General features: G+C 39.6%; 1 protein-coding gene across 20 annotated transcripts in view; it reads right to left on the reverse strand.

The window, feature by feature from the left end:
• Positions 1-3,236: 3,236 nt before the first annotated feature.
• ATP2B2 (ATPase plasma membrane Ca2+ transporting 2) overlaps positions 3,237-18,886 on the reverse strand; it is a 393,957-nt gene continuing 378,307 nt past the window's right edge. For 10 of the 20 annotated variants that reach the window (XM_086846968.1, XM_086846959.1, XM_086846952.1 and 7 more), the window contains one exon: positions 3,237-3,689. In XM_086846968.1, the coding sequence (XP_086703094.1) occupies positions 3,378-3,689 (312 nt within the window). In that variant the 3' untranslated portion in view covers positions 3,237-3,377. Of the gene's footprint in view, positions 3,690-8,078; positions 8,135-14,086; positions 14,259-18,886 lie in introns of all 20 variants that reach the window. The other 10 variants (XM_086846971.1, XM_086846970.1, XM_086846960.1 and 7 more) reach the window with 2 other exon arrangements.

The following is an 18,886-nucleotide window of genomic DNA, read 5'->3' on the forward strand; positions in this document are numbered from 1 at the left end:
TCCAGAAGATTTTACATCCACCTGCACATCCAAATATCCCAGTGGGAATCCAGAGCTGCATCTAGCCACTTCAGGTGAGAATAAAGAAAGCTGTTACATTCAGACCATTATTGTTCATGCTGCTTTGTGAATTTATTTCTTTAAATTTTCCACTTGTGCTCCTGCCAAGAGAGATCTATTAGACAGAAAGCAGCAAGAGTAAAACTTTATCATTTTGTTTCAAACTATAAAATAATTTACATCACATATTTTACTTACTTTTGTCTTTTTTGTTTGTTTTTTTTTTGAAACCACAAACATTCCAGCATCACACTGTAGGAATAAGAATAACAATAGAAAGCATAACCTTTTGCATAGTATTAAATGAACAGACAGAGTAAGTTCTTTATTTACAATTATTGTCTAGATAAAAAAATTCATAAAAACAGATGAATGAACATATATTAATAACCCCTAGTGGGATGGATTGCCAATGTACCACTGTATTGTTGTCCACAAATCTCATGCTGCTAAGTACAGTACGTAGAGAGCGAGCATTTATATATTGCAGGGAATTTTAACAAACTGATCATTTTGGTTTTTGATCCATTGTTCCCATCACAGAGAGGTCAAGCAATAAAAGAAAGGAATTGTGATGCACGACTTGTAGTTGAAAGGTCATAGCTATTCTGCTTTAAAAAAAAAAAAAAAAAAAAAAAAGTCTATCATTTATCATATACATAAAGCACAGTCTCTGCTCACAAAAGCCCAAGTTTTCTATGCATCTCAGTTTATATATGTTTTACTATATATACACAGAATGCAGTGTTCGTTTTCTTAACAGTTTTCAAGTCTGCAAATGGTACCTTAGGGAGGGGTTTTTTCCTACAGGAAAAAAATTGAAAAAAAAAATAAAATCAAATGGAAAAAACATGGAGAGCGTTTGAAAACAAAAAGGCAAACAGTCAGTGTGTTAAGATGCTGAAAAGAAACTGTTCCAGTATTAATAGCTTCTGTAGATGTTCAAGTCCAAAGCTAGAGGCTTCCCTGTAAATAGATACCACTTTTGTCTTCTGGCCAGAGATCCCAAGCAGGCCCCAAGAGCCCATCCGTGGTGAACAGGGGAATCAGCGATTTACAGAGCACCGTCCTGCCTGGGTGCCCAGCCCTGGCTGCTGCCAGCCAGCTGCCACAGCTAGGGGCTCCTGCCCACCTGGGCACACCCTGCTGGCCTCAGCCTGGACCACAGAGCCAAGGATGAGCCAAAACAGAGGAGCTCCTACCCCAGAGTCCGGCAGCTGGCAGGGGAAGCTGCTGAGAGCTTTACCTGGCTGATAGTCCTGATGCACCCTGAAAACATCTGGGTTCAGTCTGCAGTTTGGCCATGAGTCTAAGCTTGGTTTGGAGAGTTCTGGCTTGGTTAAGCTGCTGTGACTGCAGAGATGCACCACTGCATGGAGCCAACTTTAAGACAACCAGAAAAACACCTTAACAACTCAATTGATCGAGATGGTTGGAGGGTGTTTTGTTCCAACACGCCTGGCATAATCGACTGTGTAATTCCAAATGTCTTTTGCACTGTACAGTTATGGAAAAAAAATCATATGCTGAAAAGTCTCCAAGCAAACTTTATATTAAATACAAAAATTATTTATGAAAAATCTGTGATCCACAAAGTGCTTAGCATTCAAGTGGTTGACATAGCAATTGTATAAGCTCATAATTTTTACGGCTTTAGGGCTGTTACCATCTTGAAAAATGTTTTTCACCTTCCATACTGCAGGTTTTCAAAGCAGCTTTCTAAGGTAGAAAGCTCAAGGTAAAATAATGTATTACTGTGTTACTACAGGAACACAAGCTCGGTTAGGAAAAAAAAAAAAATCACACAAAGCACATCTCAATACACAATTAATAAAGATTGGTTCAGTCCTAATAGTGCAGAAATTATATTTTTCTTAAAAAAAAAAATAAAATCAAAGCAATAACCTACAGTGATTTTCATCCAAAATGCCAACAGCCCATACTTTGCAAATAAGAAGGAAATAAATGCCTAAAGTACTAATTGAAAAGGATTAACACAGTATATCACAAGATTTTAACATCTGTTTTATCTCCATATAGACAAACCAAATATAACTTATTTTAAATTATAAACTCATTTAATGTCTCTCTAAAAATAGTTTTCGAAGCCATTGCTGTTTATGTCTAAAGAATGAAATAGCCTCCATTATTGTATGTTGCACCAAAACGAGTTCAAGCAGATTATCAGAGGGAAGGAAGGAAAAAAAAAAAGGAGAGAACCTGATCATTTTGATTTTTATTTGAAACAAAGGAAGCCTGGTTTACCTCCCTGTATATAGGATCACAATGCTACATCCAATGTGTTATATTTTGGCTTCTTTTGTTATTTACTAGCAGTATCTACATTATTAACAAAAAAACAACAACAAAAAAAAAAGAAAATAAAAGAAAAAAAAAAAAAGAAATCAGGCAGAAATCAGAGCACGGTTGTAATAAAATATCCAGGGTGTGAGAGTACAGACATTTTCAATGAGCTGAGCTGAGCCATTTTTATACTACTTCGGCAGGAAGTGCTTTCTTAACCCTACAAATAGTTAAGGATATTATCTACAGGTTTGTAAACAAATTACATTCTTTTTTAGGACATAAATAAGTTAAAATAGTCAGAGCAATTTGAGCAGAAACAAGGCAACATGCCAACAAAGAAACTTTATATATATATAACTATATATATATAGATAGATATATACATATATATAATTAATTATCTATATACTTATATGTATATATCTCTATATATAGTCTCATAAATGTTTAAGTTCCTCTGTCCAACTGGTGCAAATCTACTGTGCAAGTTAAGCTTTGCAACTTCAAAAAAGTTATTTAAATTAATCTATACAATTGAGTCCATGCCACACAAGCATTTCAAAAAACTCACAGACCAGTGAATTGGATAAATAGCCTCAGAAAGAAGTCCTCTGCAGTTCCTGCTTAAGGAGGAAAAAAAAACCAAACAAAAAAAAACCAAAACAAAACAAAAAGGAAATAAAAACGAACAAAAAGAGAGAAAGAAGGGCCAGCAGTGTACAGTACATTCATGCAGGAGGATTTTTTTTTGTTTTTGTTTTTCTGAAAGGGAACGGGGGGTATGTAAATCAGCCATTCATTCTTTCCCCAAAACCATTGTGATCAACAATTCATTCACTTCTCTCAGAGTGAATAAGAGTTCAAACAGCTTTTCAGCCAGCAATGTTTTTTAATATATATATTTATATATCTCGGTTGCTGTGGGGTTTCTTATTTTATTTTACTTTAACTTTTTCTATTTCATTTTTTTCTTTTTCTTTTTTTTTTTTTTTTTGCAGTGACCTTTTCAGCTAAAGTGATGTCTCCAGGCTATGTATTGGGCTTCCTGGACTAGAAGAGGTAGCTGATTTACTTGTATCAGTTGTAAGATTGATTCCACTGTCGATAGCACTGTTGTTCTTGTTCAGCGAGGACGGTGGACTCGAGTTTTTCTTGAGAGCGGGGTCTTCTTCTAGGTCTGTGTCATCAATGAGTGGGATGTGGGGCTGGGAATCTTCTATCCTAAATTCAGGATGAGTCATAAAGTTGTGAATAGAGGTTCTAGATTCTGGTTTTTCTAAACCTTCATAGAGAGAGCTACGGAATGCCTTCACGACGCGGATCTGGGGGGAGAAAAGGAAAGGGCTGTCAGAGGGCACCTCCCCAGGGCAGCAGCGCGGCAGAGAACACTTGTGAAAAATGTAGCACATGGTTAGGGCAGTGCAGGCAGCTGGAGTCCAAAGTCTCTGGATGTTATATGCATAAACGAGTGGCTCAGTTATGTGCATTTTGAATGTCTGTACCAACTGCAATATTAAAATAAACCAAGGTTTAAAGCCATCAAAGAACTGATGGGGAGGAGTGGTTAAAGAAAGCCAAGGTCCACTCGTGTGGTACATCCCTAGTAAAAGACAAGCCATGTTAATTGTAATGCAAATGTCAAACCATGCATGTTGATAGTATTTTTTTTTTGCAGTGAGTAAGTAGAAAGGCTTTTTTTGTTTTAAATTAAAAGTCTCTTTTTGTATTGTTGTTAAAAAAAACCATTACACATAACATATCACACTTCACAAACAGAAAAGCACGGAACACGGACACGGTTGGATGGGTACGTATGAGACACACACAGGAGCCAAGTGTAAAAAACTAGAATATCAATGTTTTAAAGCAAAATCTAAATGGATGCAGCCAAGAGCACAAAAAAGCCAAGCAGACAAAGTACTAAGCGTAATCATGCTACCACAGGGGAAAAAATAAAAATAATAAAAAAAAAAAAAGTCACAGTTACCACATGAACAGAGATAACTTGCACACAACAACTACACTTGGAAGCCTGGATAATGTGAACATAGTATCGTTGAACCAACTTTTATTTGTCCTTCATGCAGATGTGAGGTAAACACTCGAGTATAGACCCACTGTTCTAGCCATTCAGCTTGGTAATAAATAGAAGAACATGTAATAAAATAATGGATTGGTTGTTGGGTTGAATTGAGTCCCATTGTTAACAGCGAGCTGTTTGGATTTGGTGTCTCAGTCGTGCAGTTAAATGCTGAAAGCCACACGATTTATGCCATATATGCAGTCTTTAAAGCAGGCCAGTGACCTGTGCCAGGGGCCACCCAACGCCAGAAACCACCTGGCAGGAAGAACAGAGGTGAAAATCAACTCAAGACTCGGCCCAGCGGTTCTGAGGGATGGTGCCCACCGCTTTCCCAGTAGGAAATGGGAGGAGCAGAGCAAGGAGCAGGGACGCTACCTCCTCTGTGGGTGGGCAAAGGGAGGGATGCTCTCTACGTCCCAGGGACCTACCAGTTCTCAAAAGAAGTGAAGGGTTGTGCTGGGTTACTGCTGAAAAAAACAGAACTTTCTGGAAGGGGGTGGAGGGGCAGAGGGGAAAAAACAGAATGGCAAAACGTGATCTGTTGGCAAATGTTTCATGACTAAGTATGAGTTCTATCCCTCTACTTCCATGTAGCCCATGAGCGAACCTTGAGCATTTCTTGGGGGGGGGGAGGAGACTAAAACACAGGCAGAGGCAGAAAAGGTGCAAGCAGGTACTGTGAAAGCTTCTCCACACACATTTGAAATGGTTTGGTGGTTGGCATGTGGGTCTTTTTACATGTAAATATGCTGCACATTGTTGGTTGGCCTGATACACCGCTGCTTTGGAAAGCTTTCATTCCTCTTTTCCTTGGCAGACTGCACTTCAGTAATGGCACGGGGCCACAGGGCTCCAGCTGTGGGGTCCAGCTGATCCCCTGCTTGGAGCTGGCCGAGTTCTACAGAATTTCAGCACATTTGAGGAAGAGCCTGACTTGGTTTTTTTATAGTTTTCTTCTCTTTGAACTCGGTCCTTGTTTATGCTCTCTAAATTTGGATATCCCCTATCTTTTAAAAATCTTAACAGCTGAAGTCCAGCCATGTTCAGATCGTTGGGTCAGCCCAAATACCCTCCCTTCCCTTCCCAGATAATTTGGTAACAGCAGGGCACAGTACAGAAAGTAGTTCATGTGGCTGCTTGTGCTCCAGGTGAGAGGATTGGAGTGGCACAGAGCGGCTCAGCCAGGCCTTGGGGTGCGGGAACGTTTTAGATTGGCAGAGGTGCAAGAGGGAAGATTGTCTTGCACAATAAAATCAACAAATGAATTTCAAATCAGTTTTAGCTACTGCAGTCCCACAGTGTAGCTAAGAGAGCTCCTGGAATTAAAACCCAGGGGTTTGTGAGAGCTGAATCCGAGCTGTGTGAGCCTCTGTAGAGTCAACAGGGTGGGGTAAGAGATTCACCTGCATCTCTAAAGACAGAAAAGGTGACTAATTTCTTCACTATCTGTGCCCTCTTAGCTTGTCTTTTAAAGTGCAGAGTAATTAATCTAAATGGTGAAAAAAATGTGTATGATTGTTGAGGCAGCCTTACAACCAGATTCCCATATTGCCTTATTTCAAACCAGGAAACTTTTTGTACCGTGGGCACTTTATAGCATGGGCTGATGAGGTGACATTTCTGCAAACCTCCTCGTTGTTTCTGCTTTCTAAACTGAATACCAGTCACCTCTTCAGCTGCAGCTGGATGCTAGAGCTTATCAATTAACAAGATAATTCTATTATCTTGGAAACAGCCACTTCTTGTGGCATAGACTTGGGTTCTATTTGCCAGCTCGATTCTTTATAGTAAATTTTTTATGTAAATAAAAGGGTTTGATATTATCCTGAACAGATCCAGCAGAATCCAAAGAAAGGAAAACTTCTTCATCACACCAACTGTATTTAAGTCTCCATGATTTAGCAAGGGAGGAACTGATCTCAGTTTGTGAGCCCCATGTCCCACAGTAGGGAGAGCATCTCTATTGCTTTAATACCAATATTTGGCATCTCGTTTGGATTTGATTCCAAGCCTCTGGTCAGTCCAGGGAAAAATACAGATTCCAGCTGTGTTTGACAGGCAGCTCTGCAAATGTGTCTGCCATGACCTGGATTTGGGGCTCTGCAGTGGCTCTAAATTAATTCATTAATGAGCCATTGCAGGGGAGCACTGCAATAATGACTTTCAGAAGAGAGAACTGCAGCCTCTCACTTTGGGTGAAGGTGTGGGGCAAAATTTTTGGCCTGGACTGTTTGGGTCTTGTGAGCCTCCACCTTGAGAGGTGTTTCTAGGATGGCTTCTACTTGTTCACATTGGTTTGTACTGCAAATATTAGCTCAGAACTGCTTCAGCTCTGCTGACACCTAAGGAAGATCATCTTCTGAAGGCAATGGTAATGGAAGGGCCAAACTGGGCAAGCCCCTAAAGCTGACAATAAATCAAATTAGATTTCTAAAGAGTTTTCTTCAGAAAAGAAAACTCTGGGAGTTGTAGAAACTTTACTTATAATTTCTCTACAGAGACATAAATTAGTTTTCCATTAATTTTTCACTGTAGAGGAAACTCACTCCTCAACTTAGAATGTTGCAAGTTTAGATTGGAATCCAGAAGAAAACTTTTTTTATTTTTTAATGTCACACATCATTCAGTGACAGAATTTCAGCATTACAATGAAATTCAAAATCTCCTTTAAAGTCTGTCCCTCAATGATCAAATTTATTGCTTGCAGGGACAAAACTGAGTGGAAAAAAAGGCAGAGGGTTTGTTGAATATAAAGGTGGCATTTTAATTTCTCTACCATAACACTACAGTATTTAATCTACCTATTATAGCTGATCCAACTCCCAGATTTAAAAATATTTACCCAGAGTTACATGGCCCAACAGCAACAAATTCTTTTAATGCATGCTTAAATTCAAGATTTAAGGTAATATCTGGTGTAAAAATGTTTCAGGGCTCTGCTGAAAAAAAGCCCAGCCAGGTTTTTTTGAAGATAAAATAAAGCAGATGAACTTGGGATGTTGTTATGGCTGTAAAAGCATGGAAAAGCAGGGACATCCATGATGGATAGAACCTGGGAAGTGTTGGTTTAGTATGAACTATGTAGAGTTCATGTAATGGTGTTTCTTTATGAGACTGACAATGCCAAGGGAAGACAAACAGTGAGATACAGCTCCCTTTTCTCACAGTAATGGAGACAACAGAAAAAAATGAACTGCTTTTAACAAAAGACTGCGGGGACAACACTTCAGGACATTTTTGACATTGCTATAAGTTTCCACTTCTTTCTTCTCTGGAGCTGTAACAGAAAAAAACTCTTCAGCTTCATCCCACCTTGGAAGTCAGATTTATTATACTGCATCAGGCAAGAAAAAAAAAACAAAAAACAAAAAACAACAAAAAAAGAAATAGAATTTTAGATACTACAATTTTTTTTTTTTTCCCATCAGAAGAAAAAGGTGATATTCAGAATGTCAGTCCTAAGTACAACCATCTAGGCAAAATCTCCAAAGCCTGGTAAGCACCAAGAGCTGTGTTCTTGGTTGGTAGTGTGTGGGCTTATACTCGAATGTTTACCTGGCTTCATCTAAGCCAAGTATCTGGAGTTTGGTTCACATTCATTTCAGGCTCAAGGTTAAAGACTCACAACCTCTTTTTATTTCACTCTCTCCTGCTGAACCCTTTTGTCCAATGTTCTCTAGCCCTCTGGGAAAACAAACACATTTAATATTCAGACAGTAGAGAGTAGGGCACTGCAACAGCAAATAAATTCAATACTGAAAGGTCAGTAAGGTGATTAGTATAAAATTGTAAACAAGAGGTCAATTTTGCAAAGAGATGCCAACTCTTAGGTGTAACTGAGACTATTCTAGGTCAAGACTAAACTGTACAAAGGTAAAGGAGTTTGGTCAAGGACTATTGTATGTGGAAAGCTTTGAAATAGAAAACATCTGTATATTTATATACTTATTTAGTATATTCAGGTATTTTTTCTATTAATCCTCTCAGTTTTAGGTGAGTAAAATCAGATTAGGTCTCCACAGGAGATGCTGCATGAATTGGGGTCACCTGTAAATGTTGTGCCTTGTATGTTCTGGGGAGTAGGATGCAGAAGTTGAGCAAATTCAAATATAAATTTAAAAAAAAACAAAGTGTAAAAATAGAATTTCTAGTTTTCTGCTGTATCTAGTGAAGGAGATGCATAACATCATGTGTGCTACTCCACATAAAGATGCAGCAAATCCTGCAAGTGCTGCTCAAGGTTCAAAGCACGGGCAGCAAGGAAAGCAGAGCACCCACACAGGCCTGTTTCTCATTCCACAAAAGGTTCCCAGGCCTGAATCCCACTGTATTTTAGAGTAAAAGAGCAGAGCCCCGTGCAGGCTTCCACTTTCCACAGCAGGGTCGCTGCAAAATTATGGATTTTGACATTTTTGTATCAGATTTAAGTAAATCACACAATTCTTTAAAAGAACCTGATTGTGTTTCAGGATCTAACCCTTCTTGCCACGGCTCATCTCTCCTCGAGGGCCTGGGTTTATATTTAGGCTCTAAATCTGCTTCATTATCTCTCAGGGAGGAGATGATTTTGACTTTTGTCAAAGCTTGGTTACAGCCAGTGGGAAGTCCTAGGCTTTAGTATGGAACCCCAGTCTCCAGTTCGATGGTGCCACTTTTAGAAATGTAATTTTAGCTGTGGGTTTGATTTAAGTTCTGCTTGTTCCATTTCCTCCTGTGGTGGTTCTACCTTCCTGTACAGAAAATGCCCACTGGGCATGCTCTGTGATTTGAATGTAGATCGATATTGGGCAGCAATATTTGATTCAACATTCATTAAAATAGAAGATTTCTTTAAAAGAATTTTTTTCCCGTTTTCCTTCATGAAAAAATCCCATCCAAACAAGACTTCACCTCAAGTTTTAGCTCGGAATTCTGAATTATTTCCTTCATAGACAATTAAATATGTAAGAAATAGAAAAGCTCTTCATACACAACAGACTGCAAGCACTTCAATGTAACCTCTCTTGGGAAATGGGCTGTGAGAGCCACTGGAACTGAGCTTGCTGGGTGCCTCACTGACACAATTTGCAGGCACTCGTGGCCTCGTGACAATCCACAGTGACCCCCTGGGTGACACCTCGGCCTGTAAATGACATTTCCTGCCACAGTGGCACCCCAGCAGTGCTGGGTGTCCAGCACTGCTCCCTGCACACCGCTCGTCCTCGGCACATGGCAGGAACCGCAAGGATTCTTTGGAATGGGAAAGGTTTTCTTGCCCTGCAAATGAAGCCCAAATTCTGGAGGCTGTGGATTCTCCAACGAGTGAGGCAGGGCACAAATCCAGCCTTAAGGGTGCTGTGCTCTGCTCTTGCATGGAGACACTTCTTAAATACCAACCAACCAATCAACCAGACAGAAAAATAAGCCAAAAAAAACCTTCTGAGATCTCTGTGATGGACAAATACCTCTGAGACCATTTTCTGATTGATTGGTGAGGTTTTAACTGCTGCTATGGAATTTGGAGTCGTGACTGTATTTTCTCCTGTCTCACCATACAAATGGGTCATTTGAGGCCACTGTTGCTGGGGTTCCTGCAGTAAAAAGTTTCAAGTGATTCCATTAAATATTCACTTCTAAAAACCTCTGACAAGACAATTCTCATCAGAGCCAAGACCAAGAAAAAGGAACTCTGGGAGGTCTCCTGTTGCTGGGGTTTGGTTTGGTTTGTTTGTTGTTTCCTTAATGCTGCCTAAACTTAAAAATTAGAATATTTTCTGAAAGAAAGGGGAGATTTTTTAAGGGACCTGCAGTTCCTGACTGCTTCCACTTGGGAAGCTCCATATGAGAATGAGAGGAAGAGCAAGTACAAGGGAATATCAAATGTGTGTCTTTCTTGGAAAATCTGAAACTGTGTTCTTTTTCAGAGGTTACCTATTGCTAACACAAACATCTGAGAAACAGGAATACACAGTAGGAAAAAGACTTGGTTACTTTGTGTACAGTTAGATATTCTCACCCTCTACCCAACTAAAAAATCTAGTGGTAAAAGCTTTAATCACATATTCAGTATTAATCACAAGATCATTTTTGGTGTTACTAATTCTGAGCTTCAAAAGGAAAAAAAAGATGCTCCACCTCCCCAAATAAAACATAGAAAGAAAAGCATATAAAACACAAATCCATCAAAGGTTGTACCTGAACCCACCCTTAACTCTGCAGTGGCAGAGCTTTCAAATGATAGAAGTTAGTGTGTGTAAATCTGTGTCTGAGAACATCTGAGGCCACCTTGCTTAACTTCCCCATATTTTCTATTTCTGCAGCTTTAAAGTTTGCATATTAAACAGGAGCACATATTTAGTGTGCACTTAAATGAATTTCCTAATTTTATCAGAACATACGAAGTGCCAGGTTTTCATTTGCAGGAATTTTTTTGCTCTGTTAATTTAAAGCTGCAACATCTTTCAAAAGAAATAAGAGACTCAAGGACCTCCCTGTTATCCATTAATGGTAACATCCAGAAATTTGTGGTTTGTTATTGGCAAAAGCACCCTGATGGCTCACTAGGGAAACTTTAGTATTGTATTAAATATTCCCCTGTACAAACTGCTTTTAATTAAGGGATTCCACAATTCTGAATGGGCCATATTTGTAAATAGCTGCTAATTACAGGTAATAACTTGTTAACCTGTTTCACAAACCACTCTAGGGGAGGATGCATTCCACAGGCAGATTTTTCTTTAAGCAAGCACTAAGCTTTGAATCAAACATTAATTTGCCCAAAAATGCTAGATAAATATTCAATTTTTAAAAAATGTTATTATAAACCTGCAGGAGACATGTCACAGATTGTCAAGGTGTCACAATGCACTTTATATTGAAAAGGAACTAGTAAAGAACTTCACAAATGCTCTGTTAAAATTAGACTGACATAGCAATAGAGCATCATGTGATTCCTATTTTTTAATAGGAATTTATTTATTGATATCAGACCCTCTCCATTTTGGGTACCCAAAATGACACCTGAAATATCCCAATTATTGCAACATCCTGAGCAAGTTTCAAGAACTAGACCCTGTTTTCCTTCCTGTACTCTCCAGGTTTTCCCTTGATTCTCCCCATAATATATTTACATATATTTTTAACAATCCTGAAGACTGGGAAAGGCTTCCAAAATAGAAATACAAACATTCCATTAGTCTTTTCCACGCCATAGGAAGAAGAAAATGGGGTTTGAGTCGTTCTGAGCAGCTCAGAGGAAAGCAGCCAGTCCTGTGTGCCCACACACATTTTAAGCACAGAGCTGAAAAGCAGCCCTAGGTGAGAATTTTGCAACTGGGATTTCCTCAAAAAATGCCAATTCACAAAAACATCCCCCATTTCTAGGAAATTTGGATTAGGAAAGGTTTTCCAGCTTCTTGAATATGAGCAACCCACTGTAACTACCCCATTTAAAAATAAAATCCATGGGGGTTTTACTTGATGGGGTTTTCTCACTGCCATTCATAAATTTAAGTCTTTGGATGAATAAATCAGAACTGTCCCTAAGTGTTATAATTTCTGCTTTATTATTTTATTACCACAGCACATTCTGCTGTGGTAATAAAGCACCAACAGTCAAAAGAATCATTTTAAAATCCTCATCTCTAACTGCCCTCTGCCACAGAGATCCTTATCTCTGGGAAGTTTTGATGGAAGAAATCCATCACCTGGCTTTTATTTTACTGAAGAAATGTGGCTATAAGCACGAGGAGCTCTGCACTCCTGTTTTATTTCTCCAAATGAAATGTGACAAAGGTTGGAGCAGATTCTGCTTTCTCCTATTAATTAACTTCAGCCCATAAACAAGTGAGGCCCTTTTCAAGACACGAGAACATCCAATTCTTGTTGCTTTGCTGCAGTGGAGAGTAGGGAGGGAAGATAAATTGTCTATTTAAATTTTATTAGATCTTTCCTCCCAGAGTGCTGGCTGCAGCCTGTTAGGGAAACACCACAGCACAGAGAGCTGCTCCCAGTTTCCTGCTCGGATTCTATCCCAGGCAATCATTCCCTGGGTGAAAGGTTCCTTTGGAATTCTGGCCTTTTGTGCCCTGCTCAATGTGGAAAAGAGAGAACCTGGGCTCAGGAACCTCCATGTCTCCTGCTCCTGCTGCTGTCCTGGAATAGCTGTGTTGTTCTCAGACCAAACTTCCCAAGACAGAAATAGGAAAATGTAGAAAAATTTCCAAGAAGCAATTGCCAAAATTGGAATCTAAACAGCTTTACCAAAAAATGAAGTTTCCCTTTTAAATCCAACAAACTTCTGCTGCTGTGCTCTGCTGTTGCATGAAAACACTTTAAAAACCAACCAACAAATCAACCAGACATGAAAAAAGCAAAAATACCCTTCAGAGATCTGTCTGATGGACAAATACTTCTGAGACTATTTTGTGATTGTTTGATAAGATTTTAATTGCTGCTATAAAATTCCTGTCTGGATGTTTGGTGTGCAAATACTGAGGGGGTTTGCACTCCAACAGAATGGAAAGGTCAAGCTTCCTTTTTTCTGCAGGAGTTCTGGAATTTTATGCCCATCTCTGTTTGCTTTCCCAGTCTCTGATGGCCAGACAGATAAGAGCAATTTCTTCTTCTGTTTGGCCAACTTCTCACTCAGACTTGTATAAGGAATATTCCCCATTATCTTCTGAAGTGTTTGACAAGCTTTTAAACTGAGTTATACACATTTAAATATTCTTTTAACTCCATAATAAAAAAGAGCTACTCACGGTCCTGAATAAATAAAAATCTAGAAACAGAGTTAGAACTTTCTGAGCAAGTGAAATTTTTCTGTTACTGAAGCAGCCCTTCCTTATCAGCTGCCTCAAAGATTTTTCATTCACTTCAGTACCTCTTCCCAGGATATTTTGCATCTAAAACCAAGCTGTGACAGGATTTTTGGATGCAGAAATCTGTTTCTTCTAAGAAATTTGTTACCACACCAATTTTGTTGTTTCAATACTATCCTTTAACTTGTCTCCTCCTGCTTCAGTGCTTACCTGCCAGTGAATTTAGAGATTATAATAAAGATAGATAACAGAGATAATCAAATCTACATCTAAATAAGACAGAGAGAGTAAATCTAAGTCTAGATAAGATAGAGAGAATAAATCTACATCTAAATAAGACAGAGAAAATATTTAAATTAAACTTAAATAAGTCTTCCATGGAAAGTTTAAGCCTGGCATCATAAACTAGATTCCCTGTTTCTTGTTCCTTCCTTTCCATGTCTTTCCTGGACTCTCTTACAGAGAGTCTTCCTGGGGGAGTGATCTGATACCTGAAAAGCTCTAGGATCATTAAAAGTCTGTATTTTACAAGCAGTAGAAAACAAACCCAATGAGACTGAGAAAACCTGACAGAGAGCCCTCAAATAAAACCAAAACCTCCTGGCAATGGGTAAAAAAACGACGGTAAATTCCTGTCCACACTGTGAGTTAGCAAAGAGCTGAAGAGAGAGCAGCTCTGGGGAGTACCCACTGTACACAAAGTAATCATGTCCAGGGTTCCTGAGCTAATTGACTGAGGTGGGAGCAGAGCCCAGGGAGGGGCAGAGGAGCTCTGGAGCGACTCTGGCTAAGTTGGCATCTCTGGGGGTCGGGTGCAGTAAGAATTCACACTCACGCCCAGCCGCAGCAGCAGAGGTGCTGGTAGGAGAGGAAAGAGCATTGGATAACGATACGTGACTAGGGCTAGAAATATTGGTTACATCCTGGGTCTGGCTTGTGACGGAGGACTGTCTCCTGAGAGCCCCCTGAAAGGAAGTGCCACTCTTGAAAGTATTGACTACTTCGATCTGTAACGGAGGAAAGAACGAGACAAGTTGCTTAAAGTATGGATACAGTTGCATATCTGACAGGAATAATCATGAAAAACAACAAATCAACCGTGCACGCGCTTCTACTTCGCTTGGAATCAAGGTGTCTCCCTTTTCAATGTTTTTTTTTTTTTAGAAATGATTCGAGTTTTCTGCCTGGATAAAATGAGGCAGCTCCGTGGGAGGCAGTGGAGCTGCATCACTTTAAACAAGAAGATTTGAAATAATAGGTTTTTTTTTAAAGTTTAAACAGTTTATTTAGAGGTAAATTAAATCAGCTGGAATGCTTGATATAACTAATCTCCACTCTTTTTTATTTTTTTTCTTACTGAGATTGAAATTATGCTGGGGGAGAAAAATTCAGTCACTCAATTGGAATTTCAGGGAGGGGGAGGGGGATGACACTCAACCAAAACAGAAAAAAAACTTTAAAATTCAATATATGACTCCATTTTGTCTACAAACCCAGGATTGTCAGTGCACTAGTTTGAGAAAATAATTCTTCCAATATAATAGCTGACTTGTTCTGTAATAAAAGTTTGTATAAATTTAGCACAGTGATAAAGAATGTTGAGGTTTTTATAACTGGAGATTAAAAATATTAATATTTTATCGTTATGCAGAGCACTTAAAACCATCCAGAAAATGATGTGGAATTGGATCGACTATTGCAGCAAGTAACTTGACAATTTTCTACTGATTTTCACATTCCTGCTGTATTCCCTGTTTGACAGATCCATCCTCAGCTCCTTCCTTGTACTCCCCACCACAGAGGATGAGTTAAAACCAGAGCTGAGTATTTCAGGGTTTGGCACCAGGATAAAAAGCAGGCTCTGGGTACAGAGGGAAAGCCAGGGATTGGCAGGAGTAAATCCCACAAATCCCTACACCCCAAAGTGTCCTCTCTGTTGCATCAGTGCAACCACAACAGACAAAGCAGCAGAATATCCACGGGAGGAATTCAACCAACTACTTGTTTGAAGTAACCCACTGTTACCAGATCATGCAACCACATTTCTGGGGATTCCCAACCTAAAAACAGGTAAAATTGTGGTATTTTCATCTATTTAAACAGCACAAATCTTGGTGCAAAGCCTCCTAAATTTTCCAAGTGGGAAGCACTAGAACGGATTTATGATTTTCTGCTGTGGTCAGACTTAGGAATAAAGCAATTTCTAGGGCTGCATCTTTAATAATATGGATGTTTCCCATCCCTTAATCTTGTCTTTGGCCATCATTGTTTATTTCCCTGCGTGTTTTTATGGGCATAATCAACCACAGGCAGCTGGAGAAGGGACCCCATTTACTGCTGTGCAATTGTCAGAGTGGATTTTCCTCCACAAAGCCCAGGCTGCTGATTTGCTCTGCCTGAGCCCTGGTTCCATTTCCCTGAGCACAGCCAGGGCTGGGCAGTGCTCAGCAGTCCCCACAGCGCTGGAGAGCTCTGTTTTTGGCAGCAGAATTACATGTCCAGTGCAAATCTCACTAAAGCAAAGGCCAGTGTCAGGTGAGTTTGCACGTGGGATAGGGGACGAGGGGATCGCCAGCTCAGCTCTATGGAACAGCCACGTGGCTCAGACCATCAGCAAGGTGGCACATCAAATACTCACCTGAAACACTCTACAAAAGTAGAATTAAATACAGATCTTGGGTTCTCAGGGTCTAACCCAGGTGACAGAGCACTCTTCAAAAGAGACCATTCAAAAAAGACTTTAAAGACTCTCGCTGAGGGCATGAAATGTGTATTTCTGCGATAAACCCTGAGCCAAAGGGCCTTTCTAGATGTGCAGAAGCCTTCCTAACAAACTGAAAACCTTTGGTGCAAGAGTGAAAAGATGAGAGAAGATCTGTATTTAATGGTTTCTTCAGAGAAGAAGAATTACAGCCATGTAATTTGCTTTTCTCCTGGAGAAAGGAACTCGGGCTCTTCATGGATATAATTCCTGGTGGGAGGATGACAACCTCCCCAGAATCCTAAAAGCTGAATATAAAGGGCTGTGCTCTGCCTCAGGCCAAGAAAGAAGAGAAGAACTTAGCCCAAAAGTTTATCTTCTCCAAGCAGATAACAAAGCAAAAGTAACAAAAAAGAGCTCATGGAAATAAAGAGTGCATTTTAAATTGAGATGGAACCTTTTCATGACATTATTTAGAACAATTCAAGCTGCTAAAGGAAAACGAAGGAAACAAAAATTTATAAGTTTACAAAAATTCCAACACAACATAGGATGCAATCATGTTTTGATTATAAGCCTTCAGGTAGAGAAAAAATCCTGTCCTACAATTGAAGCTTATCCATAAGGCTGACATTTTTCACACCTGTCTCATCTTTCTCCATGTTCTATGCTCTAGAAGAGCCAATATTTTCAGGTGTGCACAGCAAATAAAAATATCAGTGATTAGCAATTAAAAAAAAATAAATCTGATAGTAGCAGAATAGTTCTGGCAGAACAGATATGTTTTCCTGATTTTTAACACAGAACAGATTTTCAGAAGCATTTCTGTTGTTATTTATGTGAGTAGGACCCAGGTCTCATTCCCCTAACCTCCAAGCAGGATGTTAATTAAAAATTTTAAAAAAACTCTTTAAAAAATCTATCTTTCTGCATGAAATAAAACAGTTTCCATTCCATTTACATGGGGCTACCAAGATGCTTTCTATATTAAAAGCTACCTAGAAACCATAAAATGAGGTGCTGGCTTTTTACCCAAATTGAGAACCTCTTGCCAGGAGTGCCTTTCACTCCTTTGAAGGTTTGAATTGGTTCAAAAGAAATGTTTTCATGTTTTCTACATGAAAAGTGAAGGGTGAAAAATGCAGCCCAGCACCTCTGTGAGGCTTTTTAGCATCTGAAGAGGAACAATCCTTAAGCAGAAGTAACCTTGTCACCTGTATTTTTTTCAGCTTTTATTCTCAGAACATTCCAGGCAGCTGTTTCCCACCTGAGGCAGATAAACCAAACTGAATTTCAGGATGGATGAAGCAGAAGAGGAAAGAATCAGGCTGGGGGTGTAAAATCCTGACAGATTTGAGAAGTTTTAGAATCTGTTCAGAACGTTTCCATTCTCAAATGTGAGGGACTGGAGAATCTTTCAATATACAAGTAAAAGAGGTGAGATGTGTAATTTTTTTTCTGGTTTTTTTACTCAGATGATGCAGTTTGGCCTGAAGGTGAAGTTGGGTGAACTTCCCAAAGGATGTTAGACCTGCCAAGAGGGTGTGATCAGCCTTGTGCTCCTTCAGAATGAAGAATTTGTGAGAATGGCAACAAAAGCTTGGAAAAAAATGCAGAAAACTGTTGGAAAGTCCTGTCTCTATGCAGTTCCAGACCCCTTTATATGCTCCTCAAACCTGCATACCTAAGGTGAGCTATTTGTGGGGCTTCACTCCTCAGTGGTCATCTGAGAGAGATGATTTTCCTTTCCAGGAAGGAAACACTTCCATTCAGAGAAGGGGAACACACATCCATCCAGAGATTCCCTATTATTATCAGACAACAAAATGTCTAAATGAACAAAAGGAGGCCAAAAAGAGCATCAGAAGTGAACAGCCAGTCTCTGGCTTAGTTGTGTGCATTTCTCATACACCTTTCTCTCAAGGAAATTTATGCATGTCTTCACAGAAGCAGAAAAAACCCAGGGGAAATCTCTCCTCTGGTGTCTTGGGTTGAACCCTCTGTTTGAGAGAGGATGTAGACAAAAAAATCTCTTTAACACTGCAGAGTTTTGTCAGTTTGGATGGGTTTAGATGGTTTAAATTCCTTAAACTCTAAGGAAGATGTGTTGGTTATCTGAAAGCAGCACCCAGCCTGTTGTAGGTTCTTTGTTTCAGCAGTGAAAGGCTTTGCTGGGAGCTGGGGCCGTCTGTCCAACAGGGACTGAAGAGAAAATAAGGGCAAATAATCCAATTTACAGCACAAGTGTGGAAACTGGTGTTGTTAGGGTTGAATGGCCAATCTGGTCCTGAGCCCAGAGTTTTGTCCTAGGCTGCCATCCTCAGAGATACAAAAGGAGGGGATGTTCTGCCTTCTTCTTCCACACCTCCAGGAGTGCATTAGACAGCAGAGCACTCCTGCTAATCCTCCCAGGGATGCTGAAAACATCCCAGTCTTCTTTCAGGAGCTCTTCTTTTGCAGGCCTCCTGAGAAATGTGTTATAGGGGAATGAATCCACCTGGATGGGCCTCACACACAGCTCAGGGGCTGTTTTAATCCCTCCAGCAAGGACTAAATTTGACCTAAGTCCATCACTCTCCACTGCACACCTGGGCACTGCTTTGGAATCTGTTGGCCCATTTTCTTTCCTTTTCTTTTTTTTTTTTTTTTTTCTTTTTCCATTATCATTCCACAGATGTGAAATGGATGCAAAAAAAAAAAAAAAAATCAAAGTCATTGAGTAAATAAAATGAGAAGAAAAATCATGGAGGTCTCTGGGCAGAGAGGAAGGACACATCCTACTGGGGGTGTTTCTACAACTAAAAGCAGAAAGGAAAGCAAGATGGATGTTAGCAAAGAGATATAATTAATGTTCATTTGGGTTTAAGTGGTGTAAAAGAATCATTTCTCTGTGAATTAAGTGGACAAAGAGATGCAGAACTAAAAGCTACCTCT

Source organism: Cyanistes caeruleus, chromosome 11, assembly GCF_971803275.1.
Source record: "Cyanistes caeruleus chromosome 11, bCyaCae1.hap1.1, whole genome shotgun sequence".
Classification (NCBI taxonomy): domain Eukaryota; kingdom Metazoa; phylum Chordata; class Aves; order Passeriformes; family Paridae; genus Cyanistes; species Cyanistes caeruleus.